General features: G+C 47.0%; 1 protein-coding gene across 1 annotated transcript in view; it reads right to left on the bottom strand.

The window, feature by feature from the left end:
* The window catches only part of odad2 (outer dynein arm docking complex subunit 2), a 72,757-nt gene that overhangs the window by 22,876 nt on the left and 24,881 nt on the right, over positions 1 to 25,000 (bottom strand). Inside the window, exons 11-17 of the mRNA XM_048265911.1 lie at positions 23,021 to 23,167; positions 21,609 to 21,818; positions 19,652 to 19,885; positions 17,631 to 17,741; positions 17,304 to 17,458; positions 10,086 to 10,328; positions 1,426 to 1,540 (exon numbers count right to left, since the gene is read on the bottom strand). Of these exons, the coding sequence (XP_048121868.1) occupies positions 1,426 to 1,540; positions 10,086 to 10,328; positions 17,304 to 17,458; positions 17,631 to 17,741; positions 19,652 to 19,885; positions 21,609 to 21,818; positions 23,021 to 23,167 (1,215 nt within the window). The remainder of the gene's footprint in view (positions 1 to 1,425; positions 1,541 to 10,085; positions 10,329 to 17,303; positions 17,459 to 17,630; positions 17,742 to 19,651; positions 19,886 to 21,608; positions 21,819 to 23,020; positions 23,168 to 25,000) is intronic.

Below are 25,000 nucleotides of genomic sequence, written 5' to 3'. Positions count from 1 at the left end.
CCTTCAAGAGAAAGAACACACCCATACTCACTCACTCACTTCCTTCCTAGAAAAGAAGCAAAAGTAAAAAGGAACGATGACAGAGGGAAAAGGGAGGACCCCCCATTAAACACCTGCCTACGCTGAGGCGTGTGTATTTACATAAATGTAAAACAGATTACATGAACGGCAACCTGTTTATGTTAATCACGGCCATAATCTGATAGAACAATGATGCACTTTGTGCTTGGGCTCCTGAGCCAATCAAAGCCAGTCGTCTGGCATGGCCTCACTTTTACCATGAAGTGCTATGTCTACAGAATGGGGACACCAAATACAGGTACCTAAGAAAAGCTCAGGGTTATCTGACATTTCTCCAGGGCTCCAAAGATCCAGGGAAAAAAAGGACCGAAAGTCAGTTGCACACTGTAAACCATGGTAATACTTATGTATAACACCATAATGTCACGCCATGGTGCTGTGCAAGGCTGCGTTCAAAGCATGTGCTTTTGATAATGAATCACACCATATGAAAGCAAACTAAAAAAAGCTACTATTTATGTCTTCGATCTGGGTAGATTTAGCACACATTTTGAATATCAAATCCAGCTACTTGTCTGGACTCTCTTTCTGTGTGTGTGTGTGTGTGTGTGTGTGTGTGTGTGTGTGTGTGTGTGTGTGTGTGTGTGTGTGTGTGTGTGTGTGTGTGTGTGTTTATATTAATCGTGTAAGCTGTTTATAGTGGTCATACTGTAGTTGTATAAGGTATTGCTACAGGCTCTTGTGTTTTCTAAGCCTCTTGAATGTCTGACTGTTCAAGTTTATAAATACGTCTCATTAAAAAGCCCTGCTATTCTCAACTTACCATGCCTGCCTGTGAACCAGTTACACTAATCTGTGCAAACACAACCTGCAATCTGAGCTCTCTATCAATTTCAGAACGTACAATGTTGTGTTTGAGTATATGTCTGCACATCAACTTCAGACTATGCATGGGTGTGTGTTGGCAGTGCCCTGCATGTAAGATGCTCCTGCATGTCTACTACCTTTGTTTAGCGCAATCTTCACAGAAGTGTTCAGGTCCATCTGTATTTTGAACTAGTTTGTTTGTGTGTGTGTGTGTGTGTGTGTGTGTGTGTGTGTGTGTGTGTGTGTGTGTGTGTATGTATGTATGTATGTATGTATGTATATGTGTGTGTGTGTGTGTGTGTGTGTGTGTGTGTGAGTGTGTGTGTGGGCGCATGTGTGTGTAGGGCCAGGGATCTGAGTTGAGGCCACAGGATATTACAGCATTATAGCAGCCCTGTCCCACACCGCCCGCTTCCACTCAAGGGGCATTTTGCTTCACTGAGCCAATCCACAGACTCTCTCTCTCTCTCTCTCTCTTTCTCTCTCTCTCTCTCTCTCTTTCTCTCTCTCTCTCCGTGTCAGGTGGCTCTGGCCTACCTTTGCGTTCTCTATGCAAGGGCAGATGGCCCAGGCAGCACTGGCCTGCACATCTGGGTTGGGGTTCTTCAGCAGAGACCAAAGCAAACGCACTCCATCCAGACGATCTATGATCCTGTGGGAGTGAGTTATAGAAAGCAAAGAGAGACAAAGAATACTGAGACCATTTTGTCATTCTTCAACACATATGTATCTGGTTACTTCATTATTTTTTGCTAAAATACTTAGACAAATGTTGATGTTCTGGCAATAAAGGTTTTATACATTCAAACTGAGAGACAGGTAATGAGTGATAACAGAGAGAAAGACAAATAAAACTTACTTACTAGAACATTACAACAATCAATTGTATAATTATTATTAACTAAGAAAAAAAGACGAATAAAGGCATATTTTAGAGTTGGTGAGGAGACTGTTATGAATTTAGCTAAACCAAAAAGTGTGTTTTGCGGTGTGGTGAACTGACATGTGTATTTGGTGTTTGACCAAACTTGTCGTGAAGGTCAGCCTGGTTTTGGTACATGTATATATATAAGTGTGTGTGTGTGTGTGCGCGCAGTGCCAGTGTGTATACTTTTGGAGAGCTCCCCAGGCTTGCAGGCATCAGGAGAAGAGGGCACACACATCTCCCGTCTGAAGGTCACAGCCACACAGGAAGAGCGGGCACACACTGAGGCTTGGCTGCGCTTGGTGCCCGCTCTTAGCTTGGCATTATCACCGTCACCAACAGCAAGAATATCGCAGCACGGCCAACAAAGATATCTTTATTGCAAATGTGGAAAGCGTGATATTATGGCTTCCGAAATGCACATTCCCATAACGCTGTGTGAGCGTATAGCTTATATGCAGGAGAACAGCAGAGCACCAGGTTGTAGAAGGGAAGACAGAAGTCATGTACCACTGGTATGATATGACTGATTGGGAAGATTGGGAAAAAACATGTTCTGCATCAATAAATCAAGGTCTACTCTAAGTCTCGGGTACCATACAAGGTTTTTCTCAGAAAACTTGTGCCATTGGCACGTCACAATGTGCTGCTGGAGGAGATGCAAATGCAACTACAAGCACTAGAGTGAGCGTCAACTACAAGCATTGGAGTGAGCGTCAACTTCAAGCATTGTTGTGAGCGTCAACTCAAAGAGCTTGGTTTGATGCTACCAAACCACATACCAAACATTGGCCAGCCACTGATGAGACACGTATGCATCTTTGGTGAGACACGTATGCATCTTTGGTGAGACACGTATGCATTTTTGGTGAGACACGTATGCATCTTTGGTGAGACACGTATGCATCTATGGTGAGACACGTATGCATCTTTGATGAGACACGTACTGTATGCATCTTTGGTGAGACACGTATGCATCTTTGGTGAGACACGTATGCATCTTTGGTGAGACACGTATGCATCTTTGATGCGACGATGTTGTTGTGACCAATGCAGCTTGTGGAACAGGTGCTTGATCTGTTCTTGCACAGTGAGGACACTGTTGTCAGGAGGACTGTGAGGCTTGAAGGGCATTGATGATGCCATGCAGATAAGGAATGCTGCATCCAAAACTTTCCATTGCCTATACTGCTATACCTTGGAGAGGTATCTTCGTTAGCTACCAGTAAATCAGCTAAATTTAAGCACATTATTCCCCTCACACATGAAGCAATGGCCAGCTCCAGTGTATGGAATGGTAACATTTCTTTTCACTCTGAACCAAAGAGCAATATCCATGTCCATCCCTAGTCACCACCCTTCCCCTCCCACCTATAATCACCTTTACTTTTGTATCTCTTCTTTCCTTCCCACAACTGTTTCTTTCTCCTTTCCTTCTAGAGGAGAACTTCTTGATATTAGTTTATTTTCAGCTATATTTGACCAGTAACTTATTCATTTCTATGCTATACAGTACGTTCTTTCTTTGATTATTTGCATTAGACATGCCATCCTTCAGACTCTTTAACTTTAATCCATCTTTCAGCATAAACTAAATCCTCTGTTTCATTTGTTCAATCTATCTATTGCCAATTTATCATCATTTATTCCACTGCTTGGTTGAATTTCCCATTGTCCTACGTAATTTAGAACGACCATTAACCGTATGTTATTTCCACACCTATGAAGTAGATCCATTTTTTTAGCCGTATCACACTTTTGGCCGTATCACACTTTATCACACACAAGTTTAAATGAACCGTCACGTTGCATCCGAGCTGTAAAATGCAGACGTTCAGAACATAGTAACATTGTAGCATATGACGGAGGTGGCTTTTAGCTAGATGGATGACAGCAGGCTAGGTAAAATAGCGATGTTTCAAAACTAAAGTTCATCAGAATCTTGGGATATGCCGGCTTGACAACGGGAGAGATAGAACTAACGACTGGCCTTTGGCCGTAGCAACCATCCGTTTATAACTAGTAAAGGCAGTTTGTCCTAGCCTAGAATTCTAGATGCGCCCCTAGCAACTCTCCGTTGTGAGCTCCAGAAATCGAAACTCAATCAGGCCAATGAAATCGTGTATAGAGTCGTTAGGTGGGCTTAACATAATGATTGATGGCAGAGTTGCAACGGTTTGGCTTGATTTCCCTGCTACTTGAAAACAAATAAGATGGATGTTGCTGTTGGCGAACAGTGTGACACGAGTTAAGCTTTTATTAAGTTGGCAAACGTTTGAACTAGCCAACTAGCTCCGCTGGTGGGAAACGATGGGACTCATAGCGCTGCCGCTGTCCTATTGTGTGCAGAGGGGGAATTTGAAAGACAACTGATTATCCCGCCCGGACTGAGCACTGCGAACGGTGAGTGCCCAGACCCTACATTTTAATGTGGGTCTGGCTCGTCAGGCTAAGTTTGTCCTGCAAGTTGAGAAATTAGTTGATATGCGTCAGAAGAAAGTAGTTCTACAAACAAGACCGTTTTAGTGATTAAAACGTTTAAATTGTAACAGGAAATGAACACAATTTAAGTGGCAACAGTGGAATAAGCGGGATAATGGACTCCACGCCGCTGGCCGGGCCGCTTTTTACAACCTCGACCGTGCATTAACTTCTGTGAACAGACCACCGTGTCGTCCATTATCCCTTACTTAATGTCTTACTTAATCCCTTACATAAATATTTTCCCCAACAGTATTACTGTGTTGTGTATTGCTTGAAAATTGTTCTGATAAATTACCAAGCAACACAGTAAACAAATCTAACTGAAATCTAACTGAAACCCAACATCATGCATAAATAGACTTTTATCCAAAATAAAGTGGACAATGCTAAAATATATGGTCTAACAATTCCACCTTTTCTTGGCAGAATCGGCAGACAGGAGTTGGATCAATTGGATGAATTATTTATATGCATGAACATTTTTGAAATATGTGGATTGTGCAGAGAACGTTTATTACAAATACTTATTTCTTGTAATCTCCTCTCTTTTCCCGTTATTGTTTACTATTGCTGTGCTTTGGCAGGAGTGTATATCAACTGTCATGCCAGTAAAGCCACTTTGAACTTGGACTTGAGAACGAGGAAGAGAGAGCAAGAGGAAAGAAGAGAGAGAGAGAGAGAAAAAAAGTTTTTACAGATGCACTCCTCCCTCTATTGATCTGACTCAGGTTCTTGGGCTCAGGCTCTCTCTCTCTGTCTCTCTTTCCCTGCCAGCCAGCCCCCTGCCATGTCCCTGCTGCGCTGCTGAAAGCTGCACAGGCATCCTGGGTAAGGGGATGAAAGAGCCAGTCTGTCAGCAAGGCTTCCCCATCAGCCTGCCTGACCAATCCCACTGCTCCGTGCTCACCCGGTCATCCAATCAAACGCGAGAGAGGCACTCGGCAAACACCTCTGGCGGGCACGGACCCCTAACCCTGGGGATTCTGGTGCGCGCTCCTAAGCGCCTTGCTGGTATTTATAGAAAAGTGTATGGAGCCTGCGGAGACAAACATATACTGTTCACTGGTGGTACTTCCATCCTGTCTATATGGTGGAGAGAGAGAGAGAGAGAGAGAGAGAGAGAGAGAGAGAGAGAGAGAGAAAGAGGGAGAGTGCAAGAAAAAGAGTAAAAACAACACCAGAAAATGGAGTTCTTTTCCAAATCAAACAGCCAGCGAGACAGGTCAGCCCTATATTTCACTGCGTCTGAGCAGAGTTTGCCTAAGCGCTGGCCATATTTTACACTCTGTGCTCCACTCCACTGGCAGCCACTCAGAGAGAGAGAGAGAGAGAGAGAGAGAGAGAGCCAAGTGAGAGCGAGGGCGAGAGAGACTTGCTCAATAGAGTAGCTCTTGTGTGTGTGTGTATACTTGTGTGTATTTATGTGTGTGTGTGTGTGTGTGTGTGTGTGTGTGTGTCCATGTGTGTGTATTAATATGTCCGTGTGTGTGTGTGTCCATGTGTGTGTATTAATATGTCCGTGTATGTGTGTGTGTGTATTAATATGTCCGTGTGTGTGTGTGTGTGTGTGTGTGTGTGTGTGTGTGTGTGTGTGTGTGTGTGTGTGTGTGTGTGTGTCCATGTGTGTGTTATGTCCGTGTGTGTGTGTCCATGTGTGTGTTATGTCCGTGTGTGTGTGTGTGTGTGTGTGTGGACGTGTGCCTGTGTGTGGACTGCGGTGGCCATGTACTGTAACATGTTTCCCATGTGTGCCTCCTGCAACAAGGCCCGCATTCAGTGTCCTGGTAATTGCTTAAACACTCCCTAATCAGGGTATCTCCGCCAGCCAGGGCCATCGGGGAGCGTCTTCTCTCTGGGTCCATCTCCCCCGCCCCCCATCCCATCCCATCCCCTCCCCTCCATCATCTTCCTCCAGAGTCCCGGCTCACAGCGTTAAATCAGCCAGAGAGCCTGTCATAACACCGTGTTATAGAAGAACACCGCAGGGCCCTATAAGTCATTCTGATCAACCTAGCATTATACTACATGATCAACCATGTCATGCTAACAGACACGCTATCCTCTAAGATGACAACTGGGAGAGGGGATAAAGAGAGGGAAGAAGAAAGAGAGAGAGAGAAAGAAAGGGGTTAAGAGAGAGAGAGAGAGAGAGAGAGAGAGAGAAAGGGAGAGCAAGAACATATATAAGCAGACAGATGGAAGTGAGTGAAAAATGATGATCAGATCCTATGGGAGCCATGGCATGTAGTAGGCCTACGTGTGCAGCATACATCCCTGAATCCACATAGACGGCACGGTCTGATCCGGGGAACGCAATGTTTTCCCAAGACTCGTGTTCCTCGGCTAAAGCTACACTAGTCGGTTTCCTTTTTACATTCAGAGCGATGTTATAAACATTAGATACCTCTCCTTGATCTGCGTGATCCTTATCTGAATTACTGTTCAAGCTGCTCTTAAAGTTGCTCAGAAAGTGGTCTATACCTCTATCACCTACCCTGGAAATCCAGAGTTCTCGCGAGAGCACATGGAATTGTCTCTGCGAGACACTCTGGCAAAGGGCAATGATGCATGTTACTTTTACCCCAACATTCCGGGGAACCAGCTAAACTGATGAAGACAGCGCTGCAACGTTGGAGGACAGTACACATTGGTCGTAGTGTTATCCGATTGCATCGAAGTCCGAAATCATTCAGAGTAAACATGGTCTAGTGTTATCCAATTGCGTGCAGTGAGATTTTTAAATGCATGCTTGTTGCAGCCCCTCGAGTTGGGCCATTACATTGTTCTTGGCCAGACCCTTAATCTTTCTAGATTATCAGGCTCTGGATTTTCCAGGCTATCTATCACCTGCTCTGAAACAGTAAATACACTTTGCGGTTTTAAGTATTAGAAAGACACATATCTTGTGCTAATTCTTGAATTTTGAACTGAGCTATTCCTGATCATGCATGGTAAGTAATGATTAAAGCCAGTTCACTCCTGTTGTAAGCAGTAATCGCTTGTTTATAACTGTCCACTGTGCTATAGTCTCCTATGGCTACTTAAAGTGCCTCACTATATAACAAACTACTTAACTAAAGTTAAGGAGAATTCAAAAGTCAACACTTCACACCAAACTGTGTGCACTAATGTCCAGAGGAATGCATTTAGCCGCCCACTACAAACTGACAGATGATCTCCTTCCTGGATTTATACAAGGCCTTTTTTTCATGTGCTTCCCAGAACTGCCTACATGCTCCTTGGTCCTCTGATCCTTTGTGGAAGCTACAGAGGCTTGCTCGCAGGCCTCCAGAGGCCTAACAGGACACAGACAGCACTTGCAATAAAACATAAGCGTCCGCAGCAAGGCTATGTCAGCCGCAGTAAACAGATAGCTTTATCTTAGCTCCAGATGTTAACGAAATTATTTAAGGGCGCTTTTGTTCTGCCTCCAAGGAGGTCATGTCAGCAGGCAGCACTGATAAAGCAAGAGCCCCGCGAACGAGAGCGGTACTGCTCAGCATCTCTCTCTTGAGCAACAGATATTTGTCATGTACAATGACTCGCGTCCAGACAGAGAAACTGCAGTCGGTTTTTCTGCTGCAGCACGATTTCCAATGCAACAGCATGCATGCAGCATTAGGCCTGTTTCCACCCCCGGCTTTCTTAATCTCAGAAACAGCAGTAACCAGAATGGTTTGGGGCAGGAAACAATCAAATGTGAGCTATGCTAATTGCTCAGCAAACTACTGTGCGCGGCTCTCGAAATAAGCCATCGCCACAAGACGGCATCGAAAAATGCCGAGGGGAATAAAGAGACTCTGTCCACAACTAAGTGCAAACGTGTGGAAAGGGGGGGAAAAGCTACACGACAAATTCTAAATATAAACCCTGAGAATATGAATACTATGTTTCAGAGGGCGAGAGAGACAGAGACAGAGGCACATACTGTATTTTCTTACATGTCTGTCGGGCCCACAGAACTGGTATGCATGCACTGGGAACAGAAGTGTAACTTTTCTTTTTGACTTCAAAACAAGATGTTTCTCCTCTTTTATGGCACGACTGTGGTTCAGCGCATCCATAAATATATTATTCTTTCAGACAATGTCATTCGCGGCTGGCTAACACAGGTCTTCCCGAACGCAGGGCCCTTTATTTGAGTCCAGTGTTAATTAAGAAGGGGCTGGAAGTCTATATAACAGGCTCGTAAAAGCAATTAGATTCAGATGGCGGCTGTGCTGAGTGCCGCTTGAACGCTGCAGAGCAGGACAGGAAACAGAACACAGCGTTCAGGTCAGTGGAGCTCTGAGGCCTGAGGTAAGCACAGCCTTTAATGTGTGATCCCTGTGTCCTGACCACAACTCAGCGACTAAACCTCAAACGCCACTTGCTTGACCCCAGTCCCAAGAACCACAGACCGCACTGATAGACACTCAATCCCTTTAAACCTCCCCCTGTGTTTCTATTATCAACCCTCGTCTTGGGAACTTGGACCCCATGGTGGCGGCTGTTGCCTCCATCCTGGTCTACCGACTTGGCTGTATCCTGGGAAGCCCACAGCAGGCTTATGCAATGCTTTTTTTCCCATGCACTCATCCAAGTGATAACTGTCACAGCTGGCCCCTGTGGCACAGTCGAGCAGGGCGTTCAGAATGTCAGATGGCTAACCACATTTAGCAATGAGGACAGCATGCACCGTTAGGAGCTTTAGCCGCGTTCAGGCGCTAACTACCCCCTGTGGATGGGGGGGGAGTGGCAGGCGCAGGCTTCCCGAAGCAAACAACCCCTGTGTGGGAGTTTGATGGTCCCAGCTTTCTCGCCACAGGTCCCCAACAGAGACACCACCGCCGCAGTTGACGAGGGCTCCCCGCCGCTCCTCCGCGTGACCACCGATGACTCCTAGCGGTGCGTCCGCCTGAAGCCAGACCACCGCCACGCTAGCGCTCTCTGCGTTCTCCGCGCCGACCGCAGCCGGCCCCAAGAGAAAAACGGCTTCCCACAGCTATGCCCCTTGCTCAGCAGGTAGGGCCAGCCTAGCGAGGAGGACTGTGATTAGCGGCTCGGGCAGTTGACACTGGACGCGCCAGCGGGTAAAAGAGGCGCCGGACCTCTGGCCACTCAGGAGATGGAGCTCCAGGCTCCAATCTAAGCTGCGGCCTGGCTAATGCTGCGTGGCACAGTAGAGCTTAATTAAGCGTACTCTTGCGAACAGGACACGTCGTATTCCTCAGAGCCGCAGCTAAAATAACCATTGTGCCGTTAGTGAGGTCCTGATCTCTGACCGTTGACCGTGTTCCCGCGGGTTACTATTATTACAGGACAATGTGCTGCTATAATGAAAGCTGTGAATGTAAAGCTATTTAAATATTCTTTAAGTGAGCTATGGTGATGTGACTGTGGTCAAGCTTTGAAGGTTTGAATGTCGTTTCAATGTTAACCGGGCACAATTAGATGGCCAGTCCTTTAGTGCACTGAAGTGTGACCTGTAACTATCCCCGTTGTTAGACACTGAGTCACTGATTTGAGTCACTGAGTTGAGGTGCACAGGAATGTTGTCCTGGAGTTAGAGAGATGGAAATAAACAGTCTTTATCGTCCACAAAGGGAATTTGTTGTCACAATCTGTACAAAGCCTCACAACAAACATACATGTATACAACAAACTGTCATGGCAGCAGAGCATGCTCTGGAACTCATGTGTTTTTGATCTGAGTTTCATTTATCATAATCTTTAAGGAGGCCATGTTGTTTGTAACCACTGTTAGGAGCATGACTACGGATGAGAATGTTGTTCTGGTGTGACTTACGCCATGTTCTCTGGCTCAGTGGCGCATGCTCCCACGGCGCGAGTGACGTTCACCAGCAGCGCCTGGTTTGTGCCGGTCAGCAGGTTGACCAGCGACGGGATGCCCCCACTCTTGTATATGGTGGTGCGGTTGGCGGGCTGCTGGGCACACTCCCCCAGGGCACCCACTACGTTGACCAGCACCTCCTCGGGCTGGTTGGTCAGCAGCCCCACCAGAATCTCGAGAGCCTTGTACTCCTTGAACCTGGGACATGAGAGAAAAAAAAAAAAAAAAAAAAACAGAAGATTAGTGTGTTGAAAAGAGAGAGAACAGGAGAGACAGCTATGGAGAGTAAAATAAAGCAACACTCAGAGAAAATGAAAGAAAGAGGGTAAGAAAGAGAGGGACCATGAAAGACAGAGGTAGAAGAGGCAGAGCGAATGGGAGGACAGCAGCATCAGCAACACCAGGTATCATATTGGAAAGATTCCAGAGATTACGACTGAGCTCTCTTGCACTGACAGGCACAAAGTCTGAAACGTAAAACACTGCATCTGAACTTGAGCCAGTGAAAATAAAAAAAAAATCATCTTTCTAAATGAGAATAAAACTAAATAAAAACAAGGCATTCCACAGTGACAGATAGATTTTTCAATCCATCTCCACCTTTCTCCCCCCTTCCCAGCCCTTCGTTATCTGACTCCGAGGTAACTTTACGGTGAGATATGCTCTTAGCTCCCCGGAGTGTCATGGTATGCTTGTCTAATGACATCACCCTCTTAATCCTCTTTATATGACTTTGGACAGACAGAGACATGAGCCATTTCCATCACACAAGCCTATATGGGCCTGTGCGCTTCGCTTCGTTTCTATTAAATGTCACAATCCGCTCTCTCTGATGGACATCCACCCTGTACTTCATAGAGGTTGCGCCGGGTCAAAGCTGTAAACATCTTGCCTATTGGCTGTCAGGGTTCAATCATGAGGCTCGAGGATCTGGGTGAGACGTTGAGGGCTGGTCCATTTTCTTTTCCTTGTTTTTTTTTTTTTCCTGTGCAGCTTAGCGTGGTTCGGGACGGGGGATGACGTCATCACACCCAGCCAGCCCTCCGACGACTGGCGCGGCTAAAAACAACCCCAACAGGCAAGTCTCGAAGGTACTCTTGGCACCCTGTAATTGGTGTCGCGTGATCGATGTGGCGGAGGAGGTCTCCCCGCCTGGCGGTCATAAATCAGGTGCGAGCGAGCTGCCCAGGGGCCAAGGGTATTTTCCCAGAGCCAGTTCCCTTGTCCATCCGGCGCATCCCTGCCCCTCCGTGCGTGTGCTCCGTATGGCCTACATCCGCTGTGGCTTGGCCACTCGGCGCTCCGCTGGCTCCTCTTACTCGTCTTGTACAGTGGTCCACTACTGTAAACATTTTAAAAGGGATATAATGTGGTCGCGCGGAGCCGCGGCGAACCTCTGATGTACGGTTAAGTTATACGACTGTTTTTATTCACAGTTACGGTCGCTGGCAGCGGCCGGGGCTGTGCAGGGCTATTGTTGAAAGTGTCCAAGGTCATTTGGTTTTGGTCAGGGTCCATAAGAACGTTCTCTCGCAACGGGAGCAGTAATGAAGAGAGAGGCTGCCAGGACAGAAGTGCAGTGGGGGAAAGGAGGAGGAAAAAGAAAAAGACTAGGAAAAAAAAAAAAAAAAACGAAAACAGAAACAACATGGGAAAACACAATGAACCCCACACACCACTGCACAGTGTTATCTGTGCACACAGTGCTAGAATTATGCTGTAATTGCATGCGTTGCATTTGATAAATGGACTGCGAGCGATGTCTATTTTTGTTGAGCCGATCCCAGCACGCATAATTACAATGGGCAGAGGGAAGCATAACACGCTGCTGCCCCTGAAAGAGTGGGCTTCGCACAAGTGGAGGCGCACTGTGTGTGTGTGTGTGTGTGTGTGTGTGTGTGATGAGGGGATGAAGTGGAGGGCCTGTATAGGGGAGCAGCACAGAAGCGCTTCTGTCTGCCGCGGATATGATGGATGGAGTTGCTCCATCCGTTTAGCAGACATCTGCTACAGTAACGCAGGCGCTCAGGAAGCTCCGCTCGCTTACATGCACCCCCGAGGCTCCGTCGACTGCAGGTCAGTGCGGGGCGGGCCTCCTCACAGGGTAACCCTGCTCTTCAAACAAACACACACACACACACACACACACACTGGAAGGTTCAGCTCTTGCACATGATGCTACAGTACACTGTGATTTTGGCATTTTGGAACCATATTTTGGAACAAAACTACACAGAAACCGCTAAAGGTCGACCAGTCCACTGCTACAATGTTTTTTGTGTTTCGCGTGATTCCATACTGTAAGTGTGTGAAACAGCAACATGTTACTCACACACACACACACACACACACACACACACACACACACACACACACACACACACACACACACACACACACACACACACACACACACACACACAGGTCAAATGGAGAGAGAGAGAGATAGACAGAGGAGAGAATAGCGGAAGAAAAGGACTTTGGAAGAGCTGCAATTATGGTTTGCTCATCACCAACTGGCCACCGACGGGAAGGCCTTCAGAGCCCATAATTGCTTATGGACTTCTGAATGTTGACCTCAGCCAGGACTGAGTTCAGGGGAGAGGCGCTCAGAGCTGATTGCTTCCCGTCCGAGGCCCAACAGAAGCCCAAAACAGCTCTCAATGGCTGCTCCAATGAGCCAGATATCAGCACAAGCATAAATCTACTACCGCTGTCTACACTGTCCAACAGTTTGTCTTGGCAATACAAACGAGAGAGAGGGAGAGAGAGAGAGAGAGAGAGAGAGAGAGAGAGAGAGAGGGAGACTTACAGAGACGTAGACAGGGGAAGTCAAAGACAATACGATGGAGCAAACTGAATAAATGGGTTGATGTTAGAAAGGTGTTTTATAAAGGTGCTTCCCTCACACAGCTGGCCCTAGAGTAGACCTCCATCTTAGGGTGTTTAAGCAATGCAAAGTCTTATGTAAACACACTTAACTTATGAACATAATTGTATTTTTCACCATCAATCATTTCTCATTCTGATGCATCATTAATCAGGCAAATGGCTCCCACATGCTCCTGGGGCCGATACTGTGGAGGTCTCCCGGAACGGCTGAGGTGTGTACACACACACACACACACACACACACACACACACACACACACACACACACACACACAAAAGCGCGTTGTCTGCTGCAGGCCACAGGGCTTGTCCAAACTGTTCATGTAATTTTTGGTCAGGAAGAAAAAAATAATTCGAGGAAGAGGGAAAAACAGGGCTTTTCATTGCTGCTGTAAAATATGTTCAAAAATGATTTTGTTCCTGATTCGTGGAGTGCTGAGTGATTGATTTTGAAGCAACGAGCATAGCCTGTGGCAGATGGAGTGAGCTGGAGAAAAAAGAGAGAGCGAGAGACGGAGGGAGGGAAAGAAAGAAAGAAAGAAAGAAAGAAAGAAAGAAAGAAAGAGAGAGCCAGAGAAAGAGTGCTCACTGGCCTGCCGTCGCTCTCCGTAGCACTCATTTTTCTGACGCTAATGGCCTGGTCATTTCATTCCAACGCCGTATCTGACCTTGACGTTTTTATGCGTTGTTCAAACAACCCTGGCAAAGTTGTCCAAATCCAGGTTCCGTCTCTGGCAGGATTTTTACTGCGCATTAAGGTACATGCGCCTGGCATCCCGCTGGCTTCCTCTCGCCGGCCGTCCGAGGCCAAGGCTTTTTCTCGTGTTCACACTCCGCCCGCGTGGACACTCTGGAGTGCTGTACGGGCCGCGCAGCAGGCCTCGGCAGGGAGCGTTGGCTGGGTGTGGGAAAACCTTGTAGCTTCACGCTCCGCACTCTTGTTTTGGCCCCCTTCCCTCGCGCCGGATTCCTTTGTCGGCACTCACGTCCCGTTCCGTAACGAGCGGGCCCCGGCCAATGGCGGCGGGGGCGTCGTCTGAAGTCGGCAAATGAAGTGTCACCGAATGTGTTTTTTTGCCGCGATTATGGGAATTATTGTTATCTTCGCTATTATTTTCTACAACGATGGTGACGATGATGCCGATGATTGTTGTTATTGCCACCTTTGTGCATAGCAACGGTGTTATGAGTCATTAGGCGGCGTTGCAGAGGCAGTAAGGGATGCAGGGCTGTGCCGCGGTGCCCAGCCAGAGCGGTTAACGTGTTGTAGCACCTGTGCCAGGCAGGGCCTCCCGAGCAGGGCAGCTTGCCTGGGCAGGGATCCCGTAGAGGGGGTGAGGGGGGTGCAGCTGGGAGAGGGAAGCGTGGTTGGGGGGGAGCCCAGTGCAAGTGTGTTGTTCTTGGGAGAGTGGCAAGGCAAGGATGCAAGTGTGTAAGTGTGTGTGTGTGTGTGTGTGTGTGTGTGTGTGTGTGTGTGTGTGTGTGTGTATGTGTGTTGTCCACATAAATGTGGCTAAGGCTTGTGAGCGGTCTTCTGAATGTGGCTAAGACTGAGGGGAGCCGAGCACTAGTGTGTTGTTTTAGTGAAAGCGTGGCAGGAGACGTTTGTGTGTGTGTGTTTGTGTGTGTGTGTGTGTGTGTGTGTGAGAGTGTACCTTGACTGAGTGAGTGTGCTGCTATTGTAAGTGGGAGGCTCTGCACAAAACTTGAGCCGGAGTCAAGAAAAACCCACAAGGTGTTTTGTTTTCTACGTGTTTGTCCATGTCTGTGTGTGTTTGTCCGTGTGTGTGTGTGGCTGTGGCTGTGTGTGTGTGTGTGTGTGTGTGTGTGTGTGTGTGTGTGTGTGCTTCAGCGCGTCAGAGAAAAAAAAAGACAGAGAAAGAGCAATTGTTTTGGTGTGTGCGCCTGTGTATATGCGTCTGTTTATGTGTGCTTACCCACCACTTCACAAGCCATTACTGTGCATAAACGATCCCACTCGCACCTCCACGCACCCTCAGCAGTAATAAAGTCTACCTTTTTTATGGGCATGTAACATGGCTGTATAATGTTTATTGGTGCAGCTCTAACATATCTGGTTAATAGGCTTTTTTCTTTTGGGCAACAAGCTCGCTCCTTCGGTGGGGGAGACTTTAACTGATCTAAATGCAGGATAAGAGTCTGTCAGCTCTGATGTACGAGGTGGGGAGAGAACAGACTTAGCGCTACTGGGCGTTTTTTGGTGAAAGCGAAAGTGCCTTTCTCCATCCGTAAATTCCCTCTTAGCCCCGACTCATCCGAGGCTTTGAGGCCAGACGCTTCGAGACACCCGTTCCCAAACGTCTCAATCGATCAAGACCAGCGCGCTCTCCAGAAGGTGTCTTAGTGTAAAGAATGCAGCTTCATCAGGCTGTTGGCCCGCACGTGTGACAGAGGAATATATATAAATAATATCGGTGGCGTTATTTATGCGCAGGTTGCAGTGGGATAAAATAATGCGTGTGTAAGCCGTGTTTTGGTATGTCCCCTGCCTTGTGCCGTAGGGAGAGTCAACCGCTCTAAATCACAGTGTTATGGGAGAGTCTGTGCGACAGCATGGAGTTGCCAGGTCACGTTCTCCGGTGCCGTAATTATTTATGGGGGGAAAATGACCAAACTACAAACCGCCAATAAAAAAAAAAGGGAACTCAAGAAAACGAAAAGCCAGCGCAAAGAGCGAGGCTAGGAAACCCGTCCTTAAATGTCACCAGCGCACCGACAGACGACCTTCGGTTGCATGGCGTACATGCGGGACGATTTAAGAGCCTGTCAGCTTACACTCCAGACCATTAAAGAACAAACGTCTTTAACACACACACACACACACACAGACACCTACACACAGACACCTACACACAAACACACACACACACACACACACACACACACACACACACACATCCTTAAAACATACCCAAATGCACACTCCCCTCACACACACACCCACATCCACAAACCCACACACACATACACGCGTGCATGCATTTGACACATGCTCAGCAGTGCTAATAGGGAAACGGCTGTGACTAACACATTACTGGAGTGATCATAAAATCAACACGTCTCGCGGCCCTTTGTTAACAGAGCAGAGGGGAAAAAAGCCGGAGCGAGAACATTCCTCCTGCAAACACTCCCAATAAAAGACATCAGAGCTCGAAGACACCAAGATGGGGGGAAAACTTGGTTTTTCGCTTTTTGAAAAGTCAAACGATCACTTTCCTGAGGCCGCGCTAGAGATGGAGGGATGGGGTATGACAGCACAGCAGACGAGTGGAAAAACTGAGTCTCGCATGTGAACAAATGAGACGTCTCGTAAAAACAGAGTGAGGGAAAAAAAAAGCTAGACGGGAGAAAAGAAAGCAGCACATGTGATTGCACATCCTCTCCCGTTCCCCCTCACTAGTGTGCTCTCATGACACGCACACTTGCACACACACCAACACACACACCCACACGCACATGCACACACACCAACACACACACATGCACACACACACACACACACACACACACACACACACACACACACACCCAGACACAGAGAGAGTATGGTAGATCCATCTACCTACACCGCAAATTACAGTCACCTGAGGCCTTGCCCTCACCTCCACCGTTTTGCCGATACCGCTCTGCTTTACTAATGCATCAGCGGTGGTTACGCCACTCCCTGCGTTTGCTAATGTCTGTCTGTCCTCCGCAGGCTTGGCCCCTTTTGACAGCTCATCTCTCAGGTACGGGTGAAATATCGGCCCTGATTGAATGACGGGGCAATCAGCTCGATTGAATGGTTAAATTACGCTGAGGCTGACTTCTGGCAACTGGATATGAATATTTGGTTTAATCAGGGCAGGCAGACAGACAGGCACATCACCACTGTGTGTGTGAGGGGCAGCTCTCCTTTGACCCTGACCAGACGGACTGGTGTTTTTCCCCCTACGTGTCTCCTTTCTGACTTCCTAACGCTGCTACGTTCTACAGTCTATAGTGGCAACACATACGATACACATGAGAAACAAAACCAATGGTAGTATACTGTAGTAGATTTCTGAAATGATGACTTTAGCTAATGCCTATAGAATTACATTACAATTCTATGTATTGCAAGTAAACGTATACAGTTGCAATGTAGTCAGATGAGTGTATGTTGTATGTGTACATTTGCAATGTGGCAGCAGGAGATGTGCTGTGGTGTTGTAAGTGTCTATCCATATGTTAGTGTGTATAGATGAGTGTGTGTGGAGGCATTGGACATGGGGTGCTTACATGGCCACGTTCTCCATGCTAATGGAGCACTTCCAGATGGCTCCGGTGGTGGCGGCCAGCAGCTGCTTGTTCTCCGACTTGCCGAGTAGATTCACCAGTGGCTGGAGGCCCGCGTAGTGTCGCACCAGGTCACGAGTGCGCTTGTCTTCTGCACACTAACACACACACACGCACACCACACACACACACACACACACACACACACATGCACACAAACGCACACACAAAGACATACGACCACACACACAAACGGAATCAACATGCTGTATTCGTCTATGAATGCAATCATCTGTGGAGGAGACCAGAGTCCAGTCTGCGGTCAGTTACCTTGAAGATGGCGCTGGCACAGTGCATCTGCAGCTCCTGGTTGTCACAGCTCAGATTCTTTACTAGATCCTCAACCATGCCCTCTGTCTGGATGGCAACCCGGTAGCTCTTCTGCTCAACCAAACACACACACACACACACACACACACACACACACACACACACACACACACACACACACACACACACACACACACACACACACACACACACACACATTAGACCAGTCTCACACTGTACGTTTAAACCGTGTCATAAATAAGGGCCCCAAAGGACAAAAAAATCACATGAATCTGTCATTCAAACTACAATGAAATCTGGTCATCAGAAAGCACACACAGTAATGCCTTCTTTTTCAAAAAAACACACAGATAAAGAGAGAGAAAGAGAGAGAGAGAGAAACACACATTCAAAATAATGCAAAGTTGCAGAGCAGCACAGGTAAAGAGCCGTATAACAAGTTAATCACCAACACTCCCAGCTAATAACATTCACAGCTAATAACATTACCAGCTGGCACCGCGATAAGTTCTCGGTCATTAACAGAAGCTGCGCTGCTGTGGGGCTCCATTATAATTTAATTATCATTTACCGCCGTTAGTAATATTCACAGTTAGCAGCGGTCTCAACTGGGGCCCTGCCTACACAGAAGCTATGAAGGCCTGGTCTGTGTGCATGCGAGGGAGATATGTGCAGGCGGGTGAGAGAATTGTAGTACAAGCACATCTCAAATAACTTTGCACCGGGGCTGGACAGAGTGGGCAGAAATTGGCACTGACAAATAGCCACACACTGCTCAATGTTCCCTGGGTATGCTATTTATCAGGAACAGCATTTAGACTACGAGGTCTTTGTCAGGGGCTCACAATTGAGCAAGTGCAGACACACACACACACACACACACACACACACACACACACACACACACACACACACACACACACACACACACACCACATTGTGCCTAATAAAATGAATACAAACAGATTCCAAGATTAACTTTCTGGTTGTCCGGCCAAGAGAACTGGTAGATGATAAAATGTCCCACAAAGCATTTTTTTATCGCCCACAAGTATAGCCCCATATGCACACACACTTTCTGTGTTTCCACCCTAACATGTTTTAAATACATATTATTGTTAGAACTTCTTAAAACTGTAGTGATGGGGGCTTTATTGGGGGGAAACACAGTAGCAATTGTGGAATAGAAGCTGAACTTTTAAAGTTAAGAACATCATGTACTGTAAAACAAACAAACAAACATAAATATAGGCATTTTCATGTGACAATCGAAGAGGACAAAGCCTGTTTGAAACACCTTCTTTTCAGAACTGATGCGGGAAAGAACCTCTGTGTCCCAATTACATTCCTTTTAGATGTGACTATTATTTTGGAGAAAAATGTGAGGAAACCAGAAAGAGAAATGATCTGATATGAATCACCTATTACATCTTTACGGGTGAAAAATGATGATGACTCAATACAACTTGCCACTGTGCCACAAGTGGAAGAACTGAACCTAAACACACTCAGTTGAATAATAGTACTGCTATAGTTATATTGAATAATTGGTCACACTTTACTTGGATAGTCCTATCATGGCATATCTACAGATGTCCAGATCATCAACAACATATGTGTTGACACTGTTAATTGCAAGTTACGGTTAAGGTTAAGGTTGTTTCTTGGTATTTTAAGCCCCCAATGTTGTCTTTAAGGCAGCGCTGCCTGCTAGGGTTAGGCATGGGTTAAGGTTAGAGTTAGAGTTAGGGTTAGGATTAGGTGCCTTTAAGTCGACGGTGGCAGCGCTGCCTGGAAGACGACGTTGGGGGCTTAAAACACTATCGAGTTTGGATTTGGTTAAGCTGATGTTCATTAATTGTTCAACATCGATTTTACATCCTGAACTTGATTCTTAACAGATGGCCTGTGAAGTCTCTACACTCTCAGTAAAGTAATTCTATATGGCTATCTTAACAGTACATGATGAAAGAGCAGTTTGAGTGGCGGGCAGTCCTGACCTCGGAGGCGCACTCCTGCAGGGTGCCCACCACAGGGATGAGCATGTTCTCGTGTGGGGATTTGAGGAGGCGCGCCAGCAGTGGGATGCCCCCGGCGCGGCGGATGGCCTCCTTGTTGCGTGTGCTCTTGCTGCAGCTCCAGAGAGCCAGGGCTCCGCAGCGCGCCACCTCCACATCCCGCTCCTGCTCCACCGTCAGGGCAGCCGAGTCCGGCACGCAGTCCAGCAGCTCCACCTACACACACACACACACACACACACACACACACACACACACACACACACACACACACATGAACACATTCATATGTACACACATACACATGTGCATGCACACACACAATCACACGAACACATTCATGTACACACATACACATTTGCATGCACACACACACACAAACACACACACACACACACACACAGACAGACAGGCATATACACAGATGATTTGTACAAAGTTGTACAAAGATTCATGCATATTCAGGCACATACAAACACACACACACACACACCACACACACAAAAGTGCACCCAGATAACACCAGCACTAGGTCATGGAAGTGACAGCATTGCCCTTTTGAGATGCCATAAACAGCACAGAAGTAAAACCAGGTCTTCTCGCTGGTGACAACTCCAGATGTCTATGACCTCACACAGTCCAAAAACCACTCCACCTTCACAGTTGACCTGAAGCCAATCGACCTGCAGCACATGGTGTAACCACCACCCTCACCCCCACCCTGGCTCACGCACACTGAGTGGATGCTGAGAGGTGGGTCCTATGCTACTGCACACACACACACACACACACACACACACACACACACACACACACACACACATACAGGTGGTCTGCTACGATACCTGAGACTAATCCTGCTCAGCTCTCGGCAAAATATACACTACAACACACACGCTTTAATCACACTACTGGCGCGCTTGGTCAATAAACACACACTCCACTGCCAGCCTGGCCCCGACATTCTATCTGTTTTTACACGAGCCAGGCGGACTTTGATGGCATGGACTAACGAGAGTGAGGTGGACACATAGTGGGGTGGGGGACAGAGAGAGAGAGGGATAGAGAGAGGGAGAGTGAGAGGGACAGAGGGAAGACAGAGAGGGAGATTGAGAGAGAGGAAGAAAGAGAGGGAAAGAGAGAGAGAGAGAGAGAGAGAGAGAGTAATTATGTAATAGGTAAGTGTGGTCTGGAGAGTGGTGATGAGTCTGAGGTCACACTAACGGTAGAGGGGGATTTGTTTCCATATGGTAACAACCGACCTGACCCTGCCCTTTTCACCCCAAAACTCTCTCTCTCTCTCTCTCTCTCTCTCTCTCTCTCTCACACACACACACACACACACACACACACACACACACACACACACCCTGAAACAGACATTCTGTGATGTGAACAAGCTAATTGGCTTCACCTGGACCTACCCTGGAAACCTAGAGTTCTCGCGCGAGCACAATTTGAATTGTGTCTGCAAGAGACTCTGAATGAGTAATGATGCACGTTACTTTTGCCCCTTGCATCGCGGGAAGCCAATCACATCAGTGTATCTGATATAGGTGGGCCAGAGGCGAGCTAAACAGATGATGACAGCGCTGCAACGTTGGAGGTCAGTAAACATTGGTCTTAGTGTTATCCAATTGCGTCAAAGTCCGGAATCATTCAGAGTAAACATTGGTCTAGTGTTATCCAATTGCGTGCAGTGAGATTTTCAAATGCATGCTTGGTGCCGCCCCTCAAGTTGGGCCATTACATTGTTCGTGACCAGACCCTTAATCTTTCTAGATTACCAGTCTTTTCCTGGCTAAACTGGACCCAGTCTGGCCACAAAAACTCTGTCTGGACCCAAAAACCCTCGAGACACACACACAGAGACACACAGAGAGAGAGACACACACACACACACACACACACACACACACACACACACACACACACACACCAGCCTCTTGATGCCCCCGTGCTGTCTGACGGTCCTGCGGGCTCTTCTGAACTTGGCCACGTTGGCGATGGTCTCGGCCGACAGACACTTGAGCTCCTTGTCGGGGGAGTCCAGGATGCACACCATTATCTGCAGCCCCCCGAGGTCAGCAATCGCACGCCGGATCTGAGAGTTCTGGCTGATCTTCTTCAGGATCTTCAGAGAGCCAATCTGGTGCAAACACCCACACACACACAGAAAAGACAGAGAGACAGCTGATACACATGAAAGTTCTTCCCTTGTTTTGATGAAGATTACATTACATGTACATTTATTAATTTAGCAGAAAGCAACTTACAAATCAATTATTTTACAAGTGCCATTATATTACAAGGGCCATTATATCACAAGTGCCATTGTCCCCTGAGCAACTCGGGGTGAAGTGCCTTGCTCAAGGGCACAACGGTTGATGCTGGGTATTGAACACACAACTTTTGAAGATATTGCAAACTAGCCCAGCTCCTTTACCACTACGCTACCACCACCTGTTTGGTTTATAAATAATTATAAATTATTATAAATTATTATAATGAATTATAAATGTAAAGAATTACAAGTATTATAACGTTTGTAAACAGTACGCTGTTATTACTGTACTACTGCTGCAGTCTACACAGCTTATAAAATGTTTACACACACTAGAGTGTATGGTCCTAACTGGCTGCTCCATGACCACTCGGGTTTTATTGTAAAGTGTGCAGCCTCGCTGTGCCACAGAGCAGCGCAGAGTTCATGCGGACAGGAGGGGAACTGGACACGGCAAGTAACATGGAGGTCAGAGGTCAAGTACCTGCCATGCTGCCCCGTGCTGCGCTCATGCAGGGGCAGACGTTCAAGTCTGCGTGAGGTCAGCTCGAGCCCAGCCAGCAGCGCACACACAGCAGCAGCGCACACACAGCAGCACACTCCACAGCCTCATTCATTTTACAAGAGACACCTCATTTTACGAGCAACAAATAGCTATTCACACACGCGCGCGCACACACACATACACACACTCACACAAATACACACACAGGCCTCATTAATGTGTCTGATGTGACAGCTTTACTGCACAGCTCTGTTGCTAGCTCCCTCCTCTCTCTCTGCAGAGTCCAACTCGTTTTGTCCTTGGTTTGTCAGTCGTTCTCCCTTCTCTCTGACTATCTATGTCTATCTGACCATTCCTCTGCCCATCTCTCCCCTGTGCACCTAACTAATTCAAGCACTCTCTATACCTTCTTTTCTTTCTAAATTGACCTTTACCTCACTCTCCTATTTACTATTTCCTCACTTTCCTCTTTTACTCTACCGATTCAATTGCTTTCACTGTCACTTTTCACTCCCCACCCTCGTCTCCCTCCCCCACCCTCGTCCCCTTCACTTGGTCTTACTTTGCATTTGATCTCATCGGTGGCCAGCAGGTTGATGAGGACCTCCAGGCCGCCCACGTCCCTGATAGCGAGCTGGCAGGTCTCTTGGGCCAGGTTGAAGTCCCGCATGGAGCACAGCGCGATCACTGTGGCCGTCTGGTTCCCACCCTGCAGCACAGCACAGCGCAGCATCAACACCATTATACCCACACAAACACAGGAACACACACATACATAATCCAACAAACAAACAAACAAATACGTACACAAACACGAGAAACAAGAAACACACGTGTGCAGAGAGCTGGGAACGAGAGGAAAAGAATGTTGGATGTGGAGAGGGTGAGATGACATCATTTGCTGGTTGGGATGCTAGTTCACTTTTGTTTATTTTTTAAATTCTACCACATTGAACACCTTTTTTTGCCAATCACTCTTTATTCCATATCCCTTTACATTGCCTATTTATCTCTTCATCTCTTCGTAACTATCTATCTATCTATCTCTCTCTCTCTCTCTCTCTCTCTCTCTCTCTCTCTCTCTCTCTCTATCTATCTATGTTCTGTAACTATCTAGTGTCCAGTCCCGCTATCTCTTGCTGTTCAGCAGAGTGCAGACTCGTCGGTAGGTGTTCACAGCTGGCTCTGTCCACACATCTGGAGGGAGATGATCTGCTGCAGGCCCCTCTGCTGGCATGTCTTTGTGGCCAGCAACCAGACACAATGACCTAAGCGGCCGGCAACAGGCAAATGAGCATCAGAATGCTTGCGATAATCACAAGGTTGCCTTTCAGAAGCCTCTGTTTTGACAGTTGCTATACACACACACAACATGCCCCCACACACACATACACAGTCATACATACACATACACAGACACACATAATATTTTACTGTGCCTGGTCCACAAATTAGTAACCGAGGAACTACTGCAGACTGAACATGGCCGAGGGGCTATCAGTTCTGGGTTTGGCAGCTGTGCTTGAACCACGCAGTGCAGTCATAGGGAGCATATTATACTTTCATTGCTCTTCATGCTCCCAATCACACGATACGCACAGGATGAATGATATTTAGGTTTCAAACATGTGGAACACGTTGAAAGAGAAGTACGCATGATAGCGTTTCATCCTTTACATATCGCCACACACACACACACACACACAATCACTCTCTCTCACACACACACGCACACGCACACACACACACACACACACACACACACACACACACACACACACACACACACACTGATGCCATAATGTGGATGGATGTGTTTGGTGCATCAAACCACAAGGCTGTGGCTGAGGTCCTGGCTCAAACTGAGAGAGCGCTTGTCTCAACCTCTGGGAGCTTTCCAACATCTGTATTTTCCGTGCGATGGCTCCTTGTCGTTCTTTCCTTTTTTCATTCCGTCTCTTTTTTCTCTTCCTCCTCCTGAGATGTTTGAGGCAAACACACCCCTCTGTGCTCCTCTCGTCTCCTCAGGACAGGAGCTGTTGCTCAGCGCAGAAGGTGGAGAATGTGTCGGTAAGCCACCGTAACACCAGACGTGTTACGACACTTTGAAATAGGACACTTAGGCCTATTGAAGTCCAAATCTCCTCGCAATCCTACAATCACATTTGATGGCTTTGCCTTTTTTTCTGTTTTTTTTTGTCCCCCTTATTGTTTTTTTTATAAATGAAGTACAGATAGTGTGTGTGTGTGTGTGTGTGTGTGTGTGTGTGTGTGGGTAAACTGCAGGCCATTCCTGCCAACTTTTTTGCTTTTATTAGACACACACTTCATAAATATATCTGGATCAGTCCGCTCTCAAGAGATTACCACAAACTCACTGGGACACACACAGGGGCGCGTGTGCGCACACACATACTCACAAGATAAAGGAGTCTGTCAAACACTAAGCAAATGATTACAGCAAAAAGGCAAATTCATTTAAAACAACGAGTCTACATTGCACCATGTTTTAAGAGCAATTCCATAAGACAGCTGCTGGAAC

This window comes from Alosa alosa, chromosome 16, assembly GCF_017589495.1.
Source record: "Alosa alosa isolate M-15738 ecotype Scorff River chromosome 16, AALO_Geno_1.1, whole genome shotgun sequence".
Classification (NCBI taxonomy): domain Eukaryota; kingdom Metazoa; phylum Chordata; class Actinopteri; order Clupeiformes; family Clupeidae; genus Alosa; species Alosa alosa.
The sequence above is the reverse complement of the archived record's forward strand: the minus strand, read 5'-3'. Positions and strand labels throughout refer to the sequence as shown.